The sequence below is a fragment of the Ursus arctos genome, unplaced genomic scaffold, assembly GCF_023065955.2.
Source record: "Ursus arctos isolate Adak ecotype North America unplaced genomic scaffold, UrsArc2.0 scaffold_6, whole genome shotgun sequence".
NCBI lineage: Eukaryota > Metazoa > Chordata > Mammalia > Carnivora > Ursidae > Ursus > Ursus arctos.
In genome coordinates this window covers 17,723,041-17,746,642 of record NW_026623078.1, presented here as the reverse complement: position 1 = coordinate 17,746,642, position 23,602 = coordinate 17,723,041, and the positions used below count along the sequence as shown (strand labels likewise).

The following is a 23,602-nucleotide window of genomic DNA, read 5'->3' as shown; positions in this document are numbered from 1 at the left end:
TTTCATTGCGTTGAACAAACTATTTAGGCCATATGTAAATGTTTTTTTTTTTTTTAAGTAGATGATTTAATTGATGAAGGATTTGAGCTGCTTTTACCACTTAAGTGAGTCATTTCATAGTTGATTTCATCTCTCATCTCACAGTTTCTCATGAAAATGAACAAAACGTCAAACTCAACACGTTCGTACACGAGGGTTTTCCTGCAGCAACACTGTTCACATTAGGGCTGGATAATTCTTCTGTAAGGGGCTGCTCTCTGCTTTGTAGGTTGTATATAGGCATGCTGGCTCCAGCCGCTAGATGCTGGCAGGACCCCTTCAGTCCCAACCGACAAAGGAGGGGGGTAGAATCACCCCCAGCTGAGAAACACTTACATAGAGGATGTGGGTTGCATTGTATATCTATCATGATATTATTAAATAGAATGAGCAAAGCTAGGGCCAAGCAATTGAAAAAACAAAATCAAAACAAAACTCGAATCCAAAAGATCCAAGGAAAGGCTAATGACCGTCTAAATAATGGAATGGCTTCAACTCTGTGGTTGATGAGGTTGGCATCACAGAATCCTCTTATTAAATCAGCCTCACACCTTAAAGAATGTTGGACTGAAAATAGTCTTCAGTGACTGCTAATGGATGAAATAGAGGAGTTGTAGAGAAAATAGCAGATGTGTGAAGCCTTATAAGCTTTCCTGCAAATGCCTCTCCACAAGCCCTTTCCTTTTCAACAGTGTAAAAACGCACTTTTACAAAGTATGGTTTACAATGTGCATAGAAGTAGGAATGTACATGTTTTTTGAGAAACTACACTAGCTTTTGGAACCGCTAATACAAATGTGTTGTTACAGATGTAGATTCATTGCGCAGAAATGGGATGCAGTGGGGGCATCTTAAAATATGGATTTTACATATTAGATGCAGGATATTTTCCTGTCATGAGTCCAAAGAGCTTTGTTGCCTGTATTATGTACAAAGGACAATAGGCACTATAACATAACTTTCTGAGGAAGGTCAAGTTAGCTCTGAAGAAAAGGCAACATTGTTCTGCTTTTAAAATAAAAATCCATCTTGGATAATTTGACCTTGCTCTAATGTTTAGTTTCCATCCTATTCTGACTTCAATGCATGTTTAAATTATTTGTTTCAAGCTGAATGTCTTAAGTAACATTGAAGGATTTCTTAGTGACCAGACTCATTAGATATATTTAAAATATGTACATTTTGCTCAGACCTGTTCAGAAGGCATTTCAAACAAAGAAGTCCTGAGACCACTTAATCTAACATTAATATTAATTTACTTAATGGCTATAAAAATGTATTATTCCAGAATTTTTCATAGCAAATAGGAAATGTGCAAAAGGTATTAATAATGTAAATTTTCTTATGGAAAGTGAAATAATAGGTTACAGAGCAGTAGAGATTACATAATTTCTTTGATGTGAGCGTTATAAGGAACATTGACTGATTACTGAAACAGCCTAAGTATCTCGCTGAGTTATGCAACTGGTGAACCAGAACAGAACTTGTTATATAGCTCCATAAAATACAACGAGCGTTTGTTATCTTGTGGATAATTTAATGTTTAAAGCTAATAAGCTATGAAAAATCAAATGCTATAGGAGACCTATATCATCCTATATCTTACTACTATCTATTTAAGTATAACACTGCATTTTTTTAATTCCAGAACTGTCTGAAATCTTCATTTTATGACAATAAATTCACCTGAAGCAAGTTTAGTGAATGTGATATAATGTAGCTCACTATGACCGGGTAATAGTTTCCCTGTAAATTAAGAGAGGCATTCAGTCGTGCTTTGCATTTTCAGACAACTTCTGCAATTTTAAGTGGTGGTTTTTAATATTGCTCTTCTATATAATCTAAAATAATGTAAATGAAAGCCAAATAAAGAACATTTCTGGAGAAAAATATTTTGCACGCACATAGTAAATAAATATGTACATATGTAAAGAACATCTGCGTATACGCATATTTATGGGCACGTAGATACACACATGATGCTCTTTAAAGTTTTCATTTATTTGGTGATTACACTACTATTTTTCTTGTCTGCTCCATTGCCATTATCTAATATTTAAGGTAGGACAGTGCACATATAAGGGTAGTGATTAAAAAATAACGTCTACCTATCACTTTCTCTCTTAAAGACCTCTTTGCAGGTGAATTTAGGGCATATTGAGCCTGATTTTACACTGTTTTCTGCCTATCGATCTTTCCAACACAGGACAGAAACAGTCCCATAAACTCACCATAAGGCAGAAGTACCAGTTTCCAGAATGTAGCACAGTGTTTATGTGTATGTTTAGTGTTCTGTCATTATCAATGCTTTGGTATATCTCATTTGAATCAGAAATAATTGCACGAAGCACATATACAAGACCAGTCTGCTAAGAGGTGTTTGAAGCAGGACTCCTATCAGGATCTTCTTATTTCAAAGCCAGTCCATGATGGAATCTCTCCTAAGTTCTGTCCTATTCTGCCACACTTCCCAGGGAATAAGAGGCCCTGAATTACTCCCAGAACACATGGGGAAGGGGAGGCATGACTTGCATTCTGTCTGCCAATCCAGTCGGCTTTTCCTTAGCATGCCGGTATAGATTTGGAGATGATTCAGAGAGCAAAGTGTTCACCAGCAGCCTGACGTCAGCGTGAAAAAATAAACTAGTTTGAGCTGGAGCTCATGGGCGCAATCTGCTTACTGCAACTGGTCTTGCCTACTTGGTACCATGAAGATGTTAGCGATTGTTGAAGATCTCATAAAGTGAACTTCTTTTTAAATTTTTCCAACGAGAGCGAGGGAAGAAAATTTGGTCCCTGTAGGACAGGAAGGAAGGGAAAACTAGAGTGTGATCCGGTTTGCAGAAGATGTTGCCCAATGCCTCCTCCGGGGGAGCAGTTATTTTCATGGTACAAATTGATTTAGAAATGAAGGCACATGGGATAAAAGCTACTGCAGAATAACAGAATGGAGATATCCAAAATGATTTTAGTTCTTGCGATATTGCACTGAATTTATTTAATCATTCGTCAGTGTCATTTTGAAAATACTGCATGCTTGGCCTATGCTCCGTGCTGGGGTTAGAAGAATCGATAGGAAGGTTCCTACCCTCAAAGAGTTCATAATCCAGTGTAGGAGAGAGGTTGTGAAACAATGGCAATATAATGACATAGAAGCTTCAGGAAAGCACCAGGTGCCATAGAGAACTTAGGTTGGCACAGAGGAGGGACCCTAAATCATCAGCCATTTTGCCTTACCTTCCGGTGGGAAGATACTCCTTGGCTGGGAAAGTCCAAGTTCATGCCTCTGTTCAGTCATAATTGTTCAGCCCCTCCTTTTACACCCAGAATGTTCCAGGTTGGTTGCTCAACTCCCTGATCATCTTAACTACTGCCGGGAAAACGGGAAAGGGAATAACAGGAAGTGGGATGTGCAAAAGTTTTCCAAGCAGAGGCGGCAATAGAAAGAAATAGCAGCAGGGATTTGTCGGCCATTTGTAAATTGCTACGCAATGATGAACTATAGGGTGACGTAAGATGCAGACAGGAATGAGGTTACCGATACTGAACACTTGGCCTGGCACCAGCCCAGGCATTTCAGAGTGAACACCAGCCATGTACAAGTGGTAGAGCCATTTTCATCATGAAGGGCCTTCTGTTTGAAACTAAGGAAGTTGAAATTTACTTGAAAACCCGGGAGAGTAGTGAAGAACTTTAAGCAGTGGAGGGGGAGAAGGAAGACTAGGGTAACGTGCCAGTCCTGGCATCATCTCGGGTATCACACAGTAGAGAGAAAGGTGAGGGATTCACTTGGAGTATCTGATAGATGTGTGTAGTGCTGGGCACTTCCCCAGGCAGGCCTGGCCTTCATGGCTGTCCCACGACAGGGCCATGGATGCTCACAGAAGCCACGTCTTCCCAAGTTCACAGCCACTGAGTGGCAGAGAGAGGTCCAAAACTCCACTCTGGATCATTTGACTCTGTGGTTTTCGTTACACGCCTCCTGCCCCTGCTGACTGCTCTGGTTCGGATAGCGCTGACCATGGAGTAAACCTATGTGTACTTACAGGAATGCCCGTCGTCGGTCAGTGGGTACGGTCAGAAATAACAGAAGAAAGTCTGCTGTCCTGATAATCCTTGAACTGGTTATGATATTCATTAATGCTGCATTTACGCTGGGATTTCTTGAACTTGTGTGTTGATTGAGCCCTTTCTTTGGCAAGGCTCTTGTTTCCCTTGAGCTGACTCCTCCTCTTAGATGCTTTTCTTCCACCAGAAACACTAGACTTGAGGCTCTGCTCTACCTCTTCCAAATGACTCAATTCCTTAAGGCTCGCTGTCCTTATTGATAAAGGACACGAATGCCACCTGTCTCACAGGGTTGTTGTAAGGATTAAGTGAGTAAATACATGTGTCCACCGGTTACACAAGACGTGGAAAATTCATGTTAGCTGGTATTGCTGGGACTGCTGCCTGGCACATAATAGGTGAGCGTTTGTGGAATTAATGAATGAATAACAACCATATATTTATCTGGGACTGTGTCGGTGCCATTGAATTGTAACGCGCCAGTGAGATCAGGCTGGACGGCTTTACCCCCGATCTTCCCATGTAGTGATAGTTTCTTCTCTCAATTTTTCAACAAAAGAGCATAATATGTTGCCATTCCAGAAAATATAACAAAGGAGACCAATCACTTCTCACCGCGCGGTATAAATAAGGCTTTCAGTAGACGCACACATGCTGTTTCCAGCAACAAGACTTGTAGTTTCAGCTCTGACATGTTTCTGGCAAGGGAGGATGAAGGACTGGGGAGAATGCTAGCAAAAAAAAAAAAAAAAAAAAAAAAGTCAAATGAGAGTGCAGGAGATTTAAGGGGAGTAGTTTGAACTACTGTAAACATGAAGAAAATAAAAAAACTTTGGAATGGAAACTCTATAAACAGGTATAATGCATAAGCCTTGGGAGGGGGAGACATTTTCTGCTCAAAGCCTTAAGCTAATGCAGGGAAAATTATGCCATAAGCTTCAGAAAAATGTGGATAAGTCGGCAAGGAAAGTCACATGAGATCACGGATTAAATATCAAAGGAGGTTATGCAAAAATAGATATAACTAAATAGAATTTGAAGATGTTAAAGAAAATTTAAAAATTATACTCCTTCCGATATAACGAATGGATTGAGTGACTTCCCGGGTTCCTCAAAATGACAGATATACACCAAATAAAGCTTTGCGTCCTTTCACAGTGGACAGCCTGAGACTCAATAACCTGAAGGATTTAATCCAGTTTCTTAAAATGTCATTTTTTAACTCTCTGGAACTTAAAAAAAATAATAAATGTCAAATATGATCTCAAAAAGAAAAAGAGAGTGGATATAAACTGAACTTCTTGTATTTCTAACTGGTCAAGTCTGCTCTGAAAATACCAAAATATATTTCAACACCTGTCCTACCATTAGGAGATTTTAGTTACCATAAGTCTATTCCTGTAACATCATTGTTATATTTAAGCACAATGTTATTTTCTGAGTAATAATAATAGGGAAGTGAGAATCTCCATCTTAATAACTCTGTACCTTCCTATTTGTATTTTTATTTGGTACAACCACTTTTAATTTCAGAATTATTCAATAATTGTTTGTCCTCAAACCTTTTTTAAAAGTTTGTAGCCCACTCAGTTGTCACCTAACCGGCCTATAACTTCTCCTTAATCTTTTTTGTAAATCATTCATGCCAATCTCATAACCTCATCAATACTCTGAGCTATTCATCTCTTCCATTCTTCTTGTTTTGAGGTTCCAGAAAAGGGCATGCTCTTCCAGACCAGACATGTGTAGAAAAATACTCTCACTTTTTTCTGTGCGTGTCAGATACTGAAAAATGCTCACCGTGCTTAAGAAAGAATACTAGCAATAAAAGAGCCAGTCCCCCAAAAGTAATGACTTTCATACTTTTCATTCCACATCTATGCAGGATTAGAGACTATGGTAAATGAGGTGAGAGCTGATATCATGTGGAACTACTGAGCTTAGGTAAGGATTGCCAGGAAGTTTGAGTGTACTTCTCAAATTGTTCCCTTACTGCATGGATTCAGAAAAATTTGTCTAAAACATGACAAGTTAAAGGAATGTTCTGAACCGATCATTTGGAACAACACTAGTTTCAACTCTACAGTATAGTTTTACAGCTTTATGCTTTATAGAGATTCAGAAATTACTTGGGAATTCATTTCAAAAACAATGTTCCTACCTGGAATCAGAAATCATTGCTCCTGGTTTTCTAATATCACACACCTTGTGGAGGGAGGCCTTTTAGTTAAAACCTGAGTGTTTTCAATTGGTTTAACTTATTTCCATTAGATTCACCAGAATGGAGTTGGACTGATAGTTAAGCTTTTATCCCACCCATTCTTTGCTTTCTTAAATAATGCATAATGAAAATGTATTGCTTTGTGTTGGAGGTTTGGGGTTAATGAAGGTTTCTAGAAACTTGCATTTTTCTTTCTTTCAAATGGAGTGATGTTTTCGTGATAAAGGAACATCTTTTTTCTTCTATTTATTATTATTTCTTAAGTTTGTTTCTGTCTTTGCACAGGAATTGAAAATAGAATTAATGATTCTTTTTTTTAAAGATTTTATTTATTTATTTGAGAGTGAAAGACAGAGAAAGCACAAACAGGGGGAGAGGCAGAGGGAGAAGAAGACTCCCAGCTAAGCAGGGAGCCTGACTCGGGACTCGATCCCAAGACCCTGAGATCATGACCTGAGCCGAAGGCAGCCGCTTAACCTACCAAGCCACCCAGGCACCCCAGAATTAATGATTCTTAAATATAATGAAAACGGAACAAAGATGGGATCAGATTCGTGTAGCTTTGCCCCTAAGAGCTCGGTCACTTACTGCGTATGACTGGGCACTGTCCTAGTTGTCCAGAAAGCAGAGCCTGTAGTGAAAGCTCACGTGTTAACGCTGGGAATACAAACCCAGGGAAACTGGGGTGAGGGAGAAAGGAAGTGAGACAAGGAGACAAGGAGATGGGGAGAGCAAACGGTGAGGCACGCATTTCCAAGCTGTCAGAGCTTTGCGACAAATCCCTCCTGGTTGGTGGGCATCAGGGGCTTCTCTAAAGAGGTCCCAGGGAATGCTGCAGTCAGTCCCCTCCCCTGGGTCCCATTTCCTCCACACTCTCAGGACAGGTTGCTCGGCCCTTCTGCACGGGCTCTGGGGGAAAGCAGAACTGCTTCGGCTCCAGCCCAGGTGCAGAGCCCCTGATGGAAGCTGGGGCCAGGCGTGGGGCTCCTCAGCCGGCACCTTTGGGGGCAGCAGAAGCCATCTGTCTGGGGGCTTCAGGACTATGGGCACCGTGTCAGCCAGTCCCGGAAGCAAAGACAAAGCAGGCTGAGAAGACCTGGGCTGGGGCACATGTGATTGGATCCCTCGCGGGCAAGGGACTTACCTCATTTGTGCCTCAGTTTTGTCATCTGTAAAATGGAAGTAATAATAGTCACCATATCACAAGCTAATTAGAAAAATTAACTGCCTTAATACATTTGAGGTGATTTGAAAGTAACTGCAAAGGTGAAAAAAGGGCTTGAACCATGATGGCATCATGATCTTAAATTCAGAGCCTATACTTAAAAGAAGATACAAGTTTATGCATAGCATTATTATTATTGAAAATTTCAGTTACTGAAACTAACCAAAGCAACCTGATAGACAAGTCTTCCCCCAAATAAATCTATCACAAGGATGAAAATGAGATATAGATTCAGTTCCAAAAAAACAAAGAAGCCAGATTCTAAGCTCTGGGCACAGTATTTGAGTTGTGGGTCCAGTAGTCTCTCCCCTTCAGTGGCCAAGCCTTCCTGGCAGCCTGGCTACCCCCCACCCCCATCTGATTTCTTCCCTGTGTCATTCAAATCCACAGCGGAGTGTTTACCACTCAAGTTCAAGTGATGGGAGTCTGCCGGAAAGGGGTTTCTTTTTCCTGTTTCAGCTCTGTGTGCTCTCAGGTTGTAATGCACGTCCATTCCAAGCCCCAACAGAGCCGCTGCTTTCTTTGCACGGGGTGCTGAGAGCTGTGCTCTGCTCCCTCTCCTCTCCTGTCAGTGTGAGCCCCTGTTCCGGCCCTTGTGCTCAGAACCAGTAGCTTTCAGCCTGGCCCCGCATGGAGGCATGCTACTTTAGACTATCTTGCATCAACACAGTCAGCCTTGAAGCTGCAAGATAAATAAACACAGATTCCCCCTCTCGTGTCCCTGGACCTTGTTCCTGGAGAATGGGAGGGTGGGTACTAGGTGTAGGAGTTTGCCTTGCTGTTTTTATCAGCTACATTGTTCCTGGGCCTGTGAATGCTTTGCTTCAATGAAACACAAAAGTCTTTGACTTCACTTCCCAAACTTAAGTTATTTCTTTCATTATTCAAAAAAGCAGGGGGTGGGGAGATGACTTATAATCTTATATGGAGCCAAGCAACACAAAAATAGATATTTTATTTTGGGGCGATTACCCTCTCTTAACGATTTATTATAATGCATCTTCTCAGAAATGTCAAATTAACTCCCTGTTATAAACATTTCTACTTTTAGCTCTTAAGAAATAAAAAAAAATCAAAGTATCAAATATGCCTTCAGAAAACACCCAGAAATGTAAGGTTTTCCCTTTTATAGGCAATACAATGAGGTACTGTTTCATGGATTCTGTGAGGTTCTCCACCACCCCCACCCAAGAGCAGTTTTCTGGGTTTCCTCTAATGGTTTCCCTAAAAAGATCCCATTTCCTGTACCAATGCCAGTGATTGATTTAGAGTTCACATTCTGCCTTTGATTTTTCTGGCTTTAGTGGTTTGGGGAGCCTAATATTGCCCATTTTTGCTCATCATTCCCTATGTTCAGACAGTGTTGGATGTCTGCTTTCGGTTTTTAAATAGAAGATATAATAACTACCTAGTTTGAAAAGCTCTTTGGGATTATGGGTTTGGTTAATATCCTCTAAAAACAATTTCAAAAAACTGTAGTAGAAGATTATAAATGACTTTTTATGTGATTGCATCCCCTGGTGCTTTGAAATAAAAACACAATAAAGAGTATAAAAACACTCGGTCAGAAAGGCTAATCCTGAGTTGATGCCATTTACATTTAGATTTAAATAAGCCAGGCTCTGTATTCTTTCAAACTTTGCTTCAGGTTTTAAATTGAGAATACATGGAAATTAAAAGTCCTAGTATGCTTTTGAAAAGTTATAATGCCTGAATGCAGCTGACTTCTAAGAATAATAACTGTGATAAACCTAAGGAGTAAGGAAATATCATTAGTTATTTTTAATAAAACAATTTTATTGCAACAGTTATTAATAATGTTCATCTAATATGTGATCCCAGGTAAAGCAAAGCAGGGTCATTAACGTAATAAGGCAAATACTGCTCCTTCAAGAATGTGGAGTATGCACCCAAGCCATATACTGATACAAAGAGTCATAGAGTCTGGTCCCCCGGTTTTATGAGTGATGGAGTATAAAGCAGCAGGTCATAGTGGCAAAGTCTTCTACTAGGTATCCAGACCTTGATTCTAGTCCCAGACGGACCACGTGACCAATAAAAAGTGTGTTTCTCCAATCATAATGTGAGAGGTTCAGAAATGAGGCCTTTAGGGATCTTTCAAAGACCAAAAGTCTAGAGCTCTCTGCACTATAATTCCACCCCAAATGACATGTGCCCACTACATGGGGTGCGTTTTAAGAATGGTGCATCCTTGCAAGGCCTGCTGGGATCCCTGGAACCAGCTCCTGGAAGGGGTGTGGGTGGATGGAGCTGTGAACAGTACACCAATGACCTTAACCTGATGGGGTGTGTATGGAGAGGGCATAGGGTCTGGGCCCAAGAGTTGGTCCAACCACAGGGAGAATGACTAGGCCTGTTCTGACACATATGTTTTTTTTTGTTTGGCAACTCAAAATTCTTAGAGCCAGGGCCCTTGATTCTTGGCCAATCTACATGTTTTTTAATTATATAAAAATCTTGAGGAAGAACTACATCTAGCATTTAAGTAATGGTGTTCTAGCTATTTCTGTACATTTTTTAAAGGGCTTCTGCTTCTAGAGTAACCACTTTTAATCCACTGTCAAATTTTGAGCTGACCTCTTTCCAAAACCTTCAAACCATTTTCTAAAAGTTGAATCTTCTTTCCCTTCTCAAGTGATCACCTTCTCTAGGAAAGTAATCTGTTTAATCAAGCAAGTATTACTTAATTTTTAGTAACTAGACATGTCCTGAGGACGAGCTATGTGCTGGCCCTACGCTATAGAGGCACAAAGGTCATTAAGATGTGCAGTGTGTCCTCTGGTAGCTCCCAGCTCATGCAGTTAGGCTCCTAATAACAAAACCCACATGGAACCAAAGGGCTCCCTGGGGGAGCCCAGAGGCTGGAGACAGCCTAGCCCTGACTGAGGGAAGCCACAGGGTGTAAGAAAATACCAAGGGGTATAAGGGACATTTCAGCAAGTAGAAGGGAAGAAAGGCACTCTGGACGAAGAGGTGTGAATGTATGTAGGATGTACTGAGATGCAGTGCACCCAGAGACTCACAGCAAAAGCAACATGGCTCCTGTTCCCCTAGGAAGCAAGCGTAGCATGAAACAATGTCATCCCTTTGTGTGTTTCTACGTGGGAGGTCCTCTAGAAATATGTTTTCAGAGCTTTTTTGTTAGGGTTCACCAGAGAAACAGAACCAACAGGACGTGTGACTTATTATGAGATTGTCTCATTTGATTGTGGAGGCCAAGAAGTCCAAAACTATAGTGGAGAAGCTGGAAAGGAGAGCCAATGGTATAGTTTCAGTCCAAAATCTAGAAGGCTTAAGACCCAAGAGGAGCTGATGAGTCAAGTCAAGTCTGACAGCAGGAAAAGACTGTTGTTCCAGTTCAATGGGTCAGGTAGGAGGAGTTCCCTCTTACTCTCAGGAGGGTCAGCCTTTTTGTGCTGGTTAGGCCTTCAACTGATTAGATGAGGCCCACCCCTAATAAGGAGGGTGGTCTTCTTCACTCATTCTACCAATTCAAATGTTAATTTCATCCAAAAAATACCTCACAGACATACCCAGAATGATATTTGACCAAGTGTCTTGTCACCCTGTGGCCCAGACAAGTTGACACAAAATAAACCATCCATCCTACCTCAATTTAAGGCTTAATTATAAATAATCTGGAGATATTCTGCCAGCCTGATTACTAAATTGGCAACTCACTATGACTCTTGTTTTTTTGAAAGTCTCAAAATGCCACAGAAATTCTGGACAGTGTCTTGGGGTCGAGATCTTGCCAACACTCTGCTTTGATAATTTATCAACACTATTTTCAGAATTGATAGCTAACTCAACATTATAATTCAGAATCTGTTTATATGTTCTGGTGGTTAAGTGCATGTGCTGGAAAGTCAAGCTGCCTGCCTTTGAATGGCAGCCCTGCCTCGTAAGAGCTCTGTGACCTTGAGCATCTAGCTTAAATTCTCTGTGCCTCGGTGTCTTCTTTTGTAAATTGTATGTAATAATAATCCCTAACGCTTGGTTGCTGTGAAGATTGAATCAGTTAACACATATCAGTTAATACATGGAAAGCTACAGGCAGGTGATGGGGACAAGGAACGTACTCCAAAAAATAGCTATTCCCATAGTCACGTACCTTTTATTGTAAAATGCTGTTTCAGCCTTGGCTCAAAGTTAATTAAGTGTCGGTACTTTTTGAGGAAAGAGTCCTTATCAAGAGCAGTAACATTGAATATGCTCAATTAGCATACACTTTGGATAGACTCAAACCAAAACTTCAAAGCCTTAGTTGGCTTGAGAATGACACCAGATTTAGAAAATGAGTTAGAGAAGATGAAATAGAAAGTAACACATTTATAGAATATGCATGCGCCGCGGAGTATTTGATCCACTCCACTACTTCTGTTCGGTTGAGTTTGTTATAGTCAGAGAAACTGTCCATATTTTAAATGGTTCTTTGGCATCTTAACATTAAAAACATTTGCAAACAAACCAACAGTGGGCGGGGGTGGAGAAATGCTGAATGATGCTTTTTGTCAGGTTTTGAGTTGTTAGCAGTAACAGGTGCATTGACTGGGGCTAGCCTATCTCTGGGTTGAAGGCGTTCACCTGACTGATGGAAAAGCAACCTTGGGTAAGTCAGTTGGACTCAGGGCTCCTGAGCCAGAGGACAAAGCGACCAAATGTCTAGCTGGTCTTTTCTAAGTGTGCTATTTCTGACCTGTCCTAACAACCGCATCATTCAAGAAGTGATTTTCTATCTGTTTAGATAAGCTTGTTCACAGAACGTGAAATACATAGGGATGTGTGAGGAAATCCTTTGGTTCCTTGAACTTCACCTTGTGAGTGCTTCCGTGTCCCTAGGAAAGTCTTTCCTTGTTTCTGTGAATCTTCAGGGCACCACCTGCTGTAGGCTCCAGTTCAGAGGCTTTGGGGCACCCCAGTGCTTGTACAACCCTCTTACATTAGCAGCTCATAGGTGGTGGAATGTGATGTTTATAACACAAATTTCTCTTTTTTGATGATATATAAAATACATCCCTATAGCTGTGTACTTGCACCGTCATCAGTAACACTCTTCTGTCTTGAGAAGTCATTTTTCCGATTTTCAAGTTCCCATGTCTGAAATTAGTCTGGCAATGAAAGTATATTCAGAGTCAGCTCTTTGAAGCTGGCTGTATTAGTCCACTTGATTATTTCCTAGGGGAAATTCTTCTTCGAACTAAAAAAAGGAATGCTTTGCCCATTTATCAAATGACTAAAGATAGCTGGGGATTAAGTCTGAATGGAGTGATTACTGCTTTCGAAAACCCAAATAATGAAAAGTATGTTGTTGTTGTTATGTCGCTGTTGTTTGAACTACCTGACGGTTCTGCCATTGTACCCCCTGAATCTCCTCCTCCCTTCTTGTCCCCGACTCATAAATTTGTGTATGAATTTCTGTGCATCCGTAATACCTACATGAATTCTGTATGTCTGAAAAACTTCCGAGAGAAATGTCGAATGGCGGAGCTTGTGTATTTTTACGGGTATTCATTGTCGTGATCATTCTTCGCCCCGGTGGTAGTCCCACGTGCTCTTTTCAAGTGTTGTTATAAAGGTAAAACTGTTCCTCATAGGCTATGGAGATGAAGCCAGTTTTAGCCTGTTATAAAAACTCTGCACTTTTTCACTTTTGAGAGCTGAACTCAGAATGCTTTGAGCTGTGCCTTAGTGTATTTGTAGAGCGTATAGCAGCACTCGTTTAATACTTCATTACAACTGAACTGCGGTCTGTATACATGCTATGCAAAATGAGCCATTTTTGTTTTAAAACAGATTGCAGATGAAAGGAAACCATTCATTTCTTGCTTGCTTGCTGTAATTACTAGAGCACTAATTACTCCAAATCACTGACATCCAGGGTCAGGAAGGATGACAACAGAAACATCAAAGAAAAGATGGGGCTCACTTGCTAAGACAGATTTGCCGTATTCCCAACCACAGTATTTTTTTTTTTATGGCTACTGTTTTCCAGTTTGATGGTGAAAACAGCAACAACAAACATGCACACAGTCAAGATTGCTGAATGTTTACTATTATTTCATTCGCAGTTTGACGGTGAGAACATGTATATGAGCATGACAGAGCCGAGCCAGGACTATGTGCCAGCCAGCCAGGTGGGTTAATTAATCTTCTCTGCCTTGTTTCAAATTGTAATTAAACAAATTCAAAGAGTTGCATTGCAAATGAGTAGCACTATCAGTAACTGCCGCAATCAGGAATAATCATAATTTATAAACAAAGCATTTAAGCCTTGTTTCCAGTTAATGAGATAGAGCTGATAAAACACCGGAGTTGGCATTTGTTGAAAGATACTACCTTGTTTCCTCTCCAGAATGGCAAGCAGCTGTTTTGCCAGCATGATCTTTCCTAAACAGTTGTTTTACCTTTAGGAAATAAAGTCTTTACAGGTGCGGGTTATTTGTGCTTCTGACTATAGACGAGTTAATCATTATAAGCTACACATGTCACAAAGAGCTTGCATTATCAGCTATTGGGGCAGTTTTCCATACAATGTTACATTTATAACCAAAATCACGTGGCCGGTGAGCGCTATATGGCTGCTTTCAGGATCCACTGGGTGGGTAGCTTTCAAGCCAAAATGCATGATATGATTGAAACCTTTCAAGAGCATGTTTGTATCCATTTCCCTGGGAATGGTTGACAAGGTATTAAATCATGAGAAGTGACAACAAAAGTCCAACGAAAACATAAATGGTTACATTTATAAAAGTAAATTCTGGGCTATTTATTTTTAGATACTTAAGACCAGGCCCTTTAATCCGGTGAGGGCATTTAAAGCAAAATTATAACTGCCCTAAGGTACCAGCATCACATAACATGTAAGGACATTGTAAGCAAAAATAAACACATGGCTAAGTGAAAGCAAGGGAGGGTTCTCAGGAGCATTTTGTAGATCTGAACATTTTTTTTCTTCTAGACTAGCAAAACCATGGCAGTTTGAAATTTCACGTATCAGTAACTATGGCGTAAACTCTAACACAGGCGTTTTCAATGCCTGCATAGCCGCCCAAAGAGATTTGATAACTGGGATGGGTGGGGGAACAGAGAACAAAAATAAAACTTCTATTTTTCTTCATGGTGGTTGTCAGTGAATTAATCTAATGTATATGTTAGGGGTGCACTTTGCGAAGCTTTGAAATTTCTCTAAGAACAAAATGTCTCGTGCTTAACTCAAAACAGAGGCAAGCCTGCCTCTCCATGAACTTTGCATTTAGAAGTCATTACCGTCACTGCCTTCTCTGGCAGACATTCTGGAAACCACACTATATTGTTCAGACGAGAAGGTCATCATTAAGTTCAAAGATCCGGACTCCATTTCCTTCCATTCAACTGAGTTGATCACTTTCAGAATACCTTTGGAAGGCTGAGCTTTGCATTTACAATTCTTCCTTCACTGAATTCATTCGGCTAAGTAGCCTCCGAGATCCATAGGTAGCTGCGAATAGGACTGTTTGATTAAAAAATGAAAAATGTTACTATTAATTTTCTTCTAACCATCAATCCCCAAACTGTACTGACAAGTTTAGTATTACTATTAGATTAAAGCAACCCAGTATCATCTCTTTGGTGCCTTTAGGGTTTTGAAGTGTAAGGGCTAATTGAATTTGTTTGAAACAGTAGAAACACAAACTCAATAAATGATTGCTGTTATAAAGCAGCTGCTCCCTTTCAGAGAATCATTTTGTCCCTCTTAAAGACTTTTGGATAAAGGATTGGAAATTCAAAGCATATACATCATAACAACTTGGCTCCTTAGATTTTTAAATTCAAGTACAATGGATACGATTAAGCCCTGACTAAAATCAAACAACTAACATTATTTCTTTTAATATTTCAACCAGTAGTTACTATGAATGTTTTAAATACCAGAGATAATTTATGAAAACAGTAAAGAGCCCCAAATACTTTTTGGGCTTTGTAAAGATATGGCAGGTTTGTGTGCCAGAAGCAAACTATTTTTTAATAATGTAGCACATCTGAAAATGTTTCTCAAATGTGCTATTTTAAAAATTAGACTAATGCAAGATAATACGTACTCTGGGGGGAATGAACTTTGCAAATTACATAAGTTGAATGGCCTTCGCTAAATTTTACACTTAACATTCCTTTTGTTTACTGTAATATAGTGTGTTCAAAATTCATTACCTGGTATTCTTTTAGGGAATTTTAATCAATTTACCCCTTTCGGCAACCATAAATAGGATTTTAGTCCTCTTACAGGGAAAAAAAAAGTTTTATTCCTTTTCCTACATAACATCAAACATCTGCATAGTTTAGTAATCCAAGACAACTTGCCTCGTAGCATCACTCAACAATTATAATTCCTGTTCAATTTTCAAATCAGTACATGCTTTGGGACTTACAGACTAAGTTGCTAAGTAGCAACATATGGTACACTACTGCTCCTGTGATGTTGCTGTGAGCAAATAGCATAATTCTAAACTTGAAATGATTTTTATAGAAAGCCAATGCTGGAATGACTCCAGAAATGGGAGTACACTGTAAAAATTAATGATATTCTTTTAGACAGTCCCAAAGGGCTCTTTGGCACTATCTGCTCCATGCGTTCTATACCTCTCAAGCTAGTGTATACAAATCCTTAAAAGTTTTTGCATACAATTTTGTAATTGATAGGCAGCTTTTAAATTGAGTATACTACCTTATAATAGGCCTGACAAATATGCAGTAAAAACCCATGACATTTCCACTTCTCCCTGGCTCCATTCTTGGAATATTGACTATTTTCTCCTCTAATAGCTTGCTCTACGTGTGCTCGAGCTAGCTCTAGCTAGCTCAGTACTCCATATTATTTTTTATTTTTTTTTGAGAAAGAGTGTGTGCTATGCAGGCAGTTGGGTAGGGAGGGGCAGAAGGAGAGGGAGAGAGAGAAATCTCAAACAGGCTGCATGCCCAGTGTGGATCCCGATCTCACAACCCTGAGATCATGACCTGAGCTAAAATCAAGAGTCAGACGCCTAACCTGACTGAGCCACCCAGGCACCCCACTCAGTACTTTAATTTAAACACCGTTTAACTTTTTTTTTTTTTTACTCTGCATAGAATCTAAAGCATGTGATGCAAGATTTCTTAGTGTGTTTCCGGAGTCTGGCTAAGGAGGCCCCTGTTGCTTGATACCTCATGAGCTTGCAGATTCCCTCCTAAGTAGTTTGTGGAAACACGTGAGCATGTTAAAGAAAGGGAAGCCAGATGTGAAGAGTGACCAACAGTCCTTCATAAACTCATTTATTTCTGGCTCTTAACCTGTCACGTCTGAGTGACCAACATGGCAGAGTATACAACAACAAAGCAGGAGGGAATTGGGCTTCCCAACTTAGCTCTGACTTTTCTCTAGAATCTTCCATGCCCACTCAGACTCACATGCTATGAGGCCTTTCTCTTTGCCCTGAAAAACCTCAAGCCCTTTCTCCAGCCCCTACCTTTCATGGCTCCTTATATGTGATTCCACTCAAGATACAAGTGTTCATGTGAATTAAAAACATCAAAGGAAACAGGAGTCTGAGTCCCTGGATTGCAGCTTTCTATGGCACCAAGGTTATTTATTTATGTTTAGTTTTGAATATGTGCCGTTACTTTTTCTCATTCTTTCTTCTTCTATGGTAGTTTCCAGAATATCATTTTCCATGGCTACCTGTTCATTCTGAGCTTTCCACCCACACTGGCAACATTCCCCTGCGCCCCTTCTCTGAATGCAGAAACGTTCTTATGCATGCCTCAGTTGGGGTGCTGTGTGAAAAGGGTAGAGAAGGACTGATCTTTTTTATCCAAGAAATAGTTACTTGATGGGGGAATCGAAGATTTTTCTAGTGTCAGGTCATGGAGAAGCTTAATTCTTAAGAAAGTTACCAGATTGAACCATATTTTCAATAAATCACTTCTTCCTTGACCTTGGCTTTTACTCTGCTTAACCATTTCCTTCTGTTTGGTTTCCATCCCTACTCCCTGGCTTCCTTTATTCCTTCCCTTCTCCCGTTCCTCCTTTCTTCTTCTTACTCTCGTTCCTTCCTCCTTATCTCCATGAATAGTTACTGTTTAAGCTTGAACTGATTTTTATTGTTAATTCTGAGCATCATGGTAAACCCTAACTGTTAAATGTCCTGACCTGAGATCTGATTTTAGATGATTTTCAGGTTGTGATCAGGTTTCCCTCTGCTTTTTTTTCTCTTCCCCCACTGAAATCCTGTCTCTTATCTGGTCCCTCAAATCTCAAGATTAAAAAATAACAGTGATAAAATAAAAGCAATATTAGTTTTCCCAGAATCTTAACACTAAGCACTGAACATACATTTCCTATCCCATCTTTTGAATATACAATTTGAAGGGCAATGTGTATATTTAGGGCAGTCCTCTCGCATGCATTTCGGGTTTGATTTCTAACTGCACTGGGCACCTGTTCCTGACTACAACTCAGACTCCACATCTTAATTCATCAGATCAAAATTCATCACCTCCAACCTACTCCCTCACCCCTCAAACTTCTTTTGTTTTCCTATATTGCCTATAGTCATAAGACTTAACACCACCTACCCAGTCATCAAGACAGAGACTTCGAGAGTCTCCCTTATCACTCGGCCCTGAGTTAGTGTTGTAATTAGTTAGATAGTGTTGATTCTACTTTTTTGGCACAACTTTTGAATCTGTCTCCTCTTTCCTTCTACATGATTATTGCCTCAGTCCCAGGCTCACAGTTTCTCATTAATTTCTCTCATCTCACCTCACTTCCACCTTTCCATTTCTCCTTTCCCTGTGGCTAAACGATGCATGTCTCTTCCCTCCTTACACACCTCCAGGCCTTTCCAGTTGAAGCTGGAGTTATCAGTGTATATATATGCCCCTCTGTGGCATGTAGCATCTTAGAGTTGGTACCCATTTCCTTGTCTTGCCCACCCGATTGTGAGCTCTTGAAGACAGGACTTACCCTTGTGTCTCCCTGGATCTCCTGTGCCTGGAGTGTCTGACATCAGAAGTATGTAATATTATATTAATGTAATATAATGAGTAAGTGGTTAAAATATTTTGTGTACCTTTTTTAAAATCGCATTAACTCTTTGGGTCTTCTGCTTCTGAAGACTTTCAGTCCTGCCGGCACTGCAGCCATTTAGCAAACCTGGCTCTGCCCATTTCATTGCGGTAGCTTCTCTCCACCTGGGTGCCGATATCTCGACACATTAACAAAAGGTGCCAGCCCTCCCGTCTCCTCAGAGAATCATTTCAAGTACAAGACTGAAAGAATGAATGTGATGATAAACTAGATCATGATAGGCAGTTATTCCTACAAGAATTATTGTATTGCTATTTGTCATAAGCAATACAGTATCAGTGGAACCAGTAGGACTCTCCAAGTTCCTCTTTGTACATGATTTCTTTAATCTACTGTTAGAATTAGTGTTTTGAGATCTGCAAACCTATCAGAAGCTATATATTTTTAATTACATGTTTTTCTAATGAGAAAATTCTCTAGGTTAGAGTGTAATTGAGGTATGAAAAAGGGGCCTAGAAAGCATAATATTGTAAAGAGCATTTTTTTGGGGAAAAAAAAAATCTCTTGACTATGGGCCATAAAATTTCCATGATTGTGACATAAATTTGAACTATAAATTAGACCAATTACTTTTAGATTGGTTCCTTTTGGCAGAAATTTCAGGAGTAAAGTCAACTTGACTTTTTGACCATTGACCCAATAAAATGGCAAAGCCATCACGCTTCAAGTCATCTAGTTAGTCCGACAAAGTCTGGCATCTTAACAAGCCCAAACTAGTTACTCAAACCAGTCTTCAGCGCAACATTCAAATGATTACTCTGCGCAGTCCCGGAGGTATTCATTACAGACAAAATTGCTCTTGTTGCCTTGCATACAAGCCGAGTTTTCAATGGGAAATGAAAGGATGCCTGGAAAAATAGGCCACCTAATTAAGTTAAACTACTCTAGCATTTGGCTTGACATCTTCATTACTCAAAATTAAAAAGATGCTTCACTTGGGCACACAAGTTACTATTGTTTATGTTGTTTTCTTCCTAAATTGGCTTCTTACATGGAAGTCTGTTTTTCAGGATTATATCTTGAAATAGCTCACATATTTCTTACAGTTTATAAAAATGTCTTAATAGCTGTATGGATTCTGAACACGGGAGCCATACAAATAGAGATCTTAGAGCTCATGGTAGTCAAACACACATCAGTCTCTCTGTATATTTTCGTGATCATTTACATATTGGCAGGATTGAAATTTAGATGACTTTTTATCCACCCAGTCTTTATCATCATCATCATCATCATTATTATTAGTGGGGTATTGACTCTATTAGCTATAAAGGATCAGTTAATGAGAAACATGGATTCCTCCAAAAAACTTTAAGTAGATCGTAAGATTTAAACTGAAATTCATTTGTCCAGTGGAAGTGCTTTATATCAACCTCTCGAGCAGAGCTATTTTGGGAACATTTTAAAACATAAACACGTGTAGAGCACACCATCTACTGATTGCCAGTTCCCACTCATTGACACTAATGAGGCAGCTGACAGGTTAAATGTTGTGTATCATATACATTTCCAAGCTGTGGGATTTGTGAATATAAGACTCATTTTTTATTTCACAAAATGAATGTTTGTTGCTGACTATGCTTGAGAATTTTATGATAATTATCTAATAGTATGTTTTTTTCCAGCATTAGGGAAATGCATTTCAGTGATAAAAACGATGAGAATATCTGAGTGGAATAGTATTAGTGGTAAAAAACCAGATTCTCCAAAACCATCGAGCTTCATTTGGAGGACGGTTTGTTCAGTGGGCAACTGTCGAGTGACACCAAGACATTCTGGCCCTGGGAAGAGGTGCTGGGACTCCCAGTACACCACCTAACTGGTTTCTACACTTGATTTGATCCATTTTGAGAACAGCCCATTGGCTTGTTCGAAATTGTACTTTGTAGATTTTTGTCTTTAGCGTATGAACAATTAGGAAGAGCTAAATGATCCTTCCTGCTAAGTGTTGCAATATATAACATGCTAGATTTTTTTGTCTGGCATTTACTATAGCAAACCTGTCACTAAAGAATGTCTAAAAAATAGGTATGGTACTTCAAGTTAAGAATAGAGATATGTTGAATGATGTCATCTGTCTATGCCAACTCCATTTCCAAGACACGTACAGATTGTTCTAAACAAACAATGAAATTTTATTATGCCAATATGTCAAGTAGAAACGATTTTGCCCATTTTTAGCATAAGAACACTGAGGCTTGGAAAAACTGAGGTTTTTCCACCCACCCATATCTCTCCTGAGACCTCCTTCTTCATATCCTCAGCTGCCACCTAAACACCTTTTAAAAAGTGTCAAGTTTCCCTTTGCAGTTTCAGTTCCTCGGTTTGGGAGCAGATTCAGCTAGACTTCCCAGAAACACAAGGTTTCAGTTTAATCTTTATGTCCATGCGTATTTTTTTTCCTTTTTCTGTGTTTTTTTTTTTTCCTGCTCTGTATTGTTTCACAGTTTAGATATAAAAATGTATCACTATAACCCTGATCGTTTGAAATTAATCAATGACTGTCCTGCAACATAGGCTCCATACATTCCTTGCCACTTATTGATACACTGTGATCATTGTTTCCTGTTGCAAGCAAAGTCAAACAAAAGACTTCTTAGTCCTAGCATCAGATCATTCAAATGGAATAGGGCTGGTCTGAAACTCACAGGGGCTCCAAGGGTCACAATTTGAGACCGATAATGGAGGCTTCCCTGTCTGCAGCTGGGTCTGCCTGCATTTCAGAAGGCTCTCCTTCAGGGAGAGCTAAACCTCCTGTGAGTTGCTATTCTCTGAAGGCTCAGAGCAGAGTGACCTTGGAGGAATGGGGTCGGGGGCCGGTAATGGGACTGCAGCGGTGGGGCAGGGCTGGCAGCCCCACATGGAGGTTGCCTTCGGGAAAACATGGACGCCTCTGCCTGTGACTCCTGAGATGTTTTATTTCTTATGCTGACTTCAGTTAAACTTCTTGCTTGTCAAGGCGACAGTTGTTGGTAGGAAGCTTCTGCTTGGCTAGAAGTTTCGGTTAGCCCTTCCCTCTCCCCAAGGTAATGAATGAATTAGAGCCATAATAGTAATAAAAGCCGTCAGTTGGCAACTCTCAGGGTCTGGCAAGGGACTGATCAAAAGCTTTGCATACATTATCTCATTTAATCCTTAACAACAGTTCAGTGAAGATGACAGAGGTAAAGTGATTGGCCAAACAGCAAAAAGCTAGTAAATGTCAGAGCCAGGATGCCGGCTGAGGAAGACCTCATGCCCAAGTCAAATTCCATCCTTGCTCAGCTAGGCTTCATTTTATTTCAGCACTTTAAGGTCAAGACATTGACGGACTAACCTCAGCCACCTTGGTGTAGGACTCAGATAACTGCTCAGTACTGTGACAAGTGTGGGAATAGTCTGAAAAATATTAGGTTGAACCAAATGAAATTGCGAATATTTGACCATCTTTGACCAACAAAAGCAGCAACTTCATATTCCAATTTCGGTTTCATATTTCATACTTGTTCAAACACACATACAAGGTGTACAAAGGTAAGGTGTTTAGTGCTGTGCCTGCTTCTTTAATTTACCCAGAGCCATGATTCCTTCCTCCCGGTCGTTTCCAGCCTTTCCCACCCCTTTGCCACCACTACTGTCCTCTTTCCTCTGAATTCTCACTACTTTTCTTGTCCAGGTTTAGTACACTTTTCCCCACCCTTCACACCTTTCCTTCTCTCCTCCAGAAGCTAAACAAAGTACAAGAGGTCTTCCCATAGAAGACCCCTTCCGCCACTCTTCCCCAGGATCCTGTCTCTGGGTAACCGAAGGACAAGAGTTTAATCTTCATCAAACTGAGGGAACTGTCTCCAAGTGTCCAACTTTTTTTTTTTTTCCTTCCATGTCCCTATCTTCAGCTCCCCTTCAGTGTAAGCTTTCTTCCTAGTAAAGACCTTTGGAAGCAAGATGCTTCTCAAATATTCAGGGATCCACTTGCAATTGTTTCCTGGCTAAAGGTCCAAAAAGTAGGAATTGCCTATGAGAGCATGGTGAGTAGAAAGAGGAGCCCCTCTTTCCTTTTCCTAGCCCCCTTGATTGAGGGAGGAACACACCAAGAGCATAGGCCATCTGTTTAGTTCTCCTCCTCTACTGATCTGGCTTCTCGATGAAGAATGTGAGTCTACATACCCAACATTTACTGATTTCTATGCAACAAGCAAGAATGATAAGAATGGCCATAAACACATACAACATGTATTTTTAAGTGTACATAAAAATATGGACATATAAAACTAGGCCAGCGCTGAATGCTTAAGTCCATACTCGCTGCCTGCATAGGATTTAGCAAATAGAAGCTGACCATAAGCAAAAATCAATTCAACACACGTTTTTTTCAAAAAGAAAATATATAGAAGCTTAAAGACCATAAATGTTTTAAGATGGTATATTAACCCCAATGCATTTTACTTAGTTATTATATGTATAAAAAATAAATCTGTAGTTATGCTGTGGGTGTCCTCTCTGCCCAGAGAGTTCTTGAAATACAAGCAAATCATTGAACCTCTTTGGACTTCGTTTTCCTTATCTGTAGTGTGGAGGCATAGTCTTTGAGGTCTTCTCTTGAGCGAGCATTCTGTGATTCCATTCGATCATAAATATAGAACTCTAGAGCATTATCCCAAGAAAAAAATGCATAAGATTATTCATCACAATGTGGTTCATAACAGAAAAATCTGAAACACCCTACACGTTTGGTAATAAGGAACCAAGAGAATAAGTTATGGAACATACACACCCACCGGGATATAATGAACAGCCATTGAAACAATAATGTAAATGATATTTATGGGTATGGAAAATTAATCATGATTCATTTTCAGTGATCAGATTAAATTACATGATGGAATAATGACAATAATAAAATATGATAATATAGCTAACATTTATTGCTCTTATGAGCCAGTGT

The 23,602-nt window shown here is 39.9% G+C and overlaps 1 protein-coding gene across 1 annotated transcript in view; it reads left to right on the top strand.

The window, feature by feature from the left end:
• The window catches only part of TOX (thymocyte selection associated high mobility group box), a 292,831-nt gene that overhangs the window by 133,824 nt on the left and 135,405 nt on the right, over positions 1-23,602 (top strand). Inside the window, exon 2 of the mRNA XM_026516437.4 lies at positions 13,646-13,711. Coding sequence (XP_026372222.1) covers positions 13,646-13,711 — 66 coding nt within the window. The remainder of the gene's footprint in view (positions 1-13,645; positions 13,712-23,602) is intronic.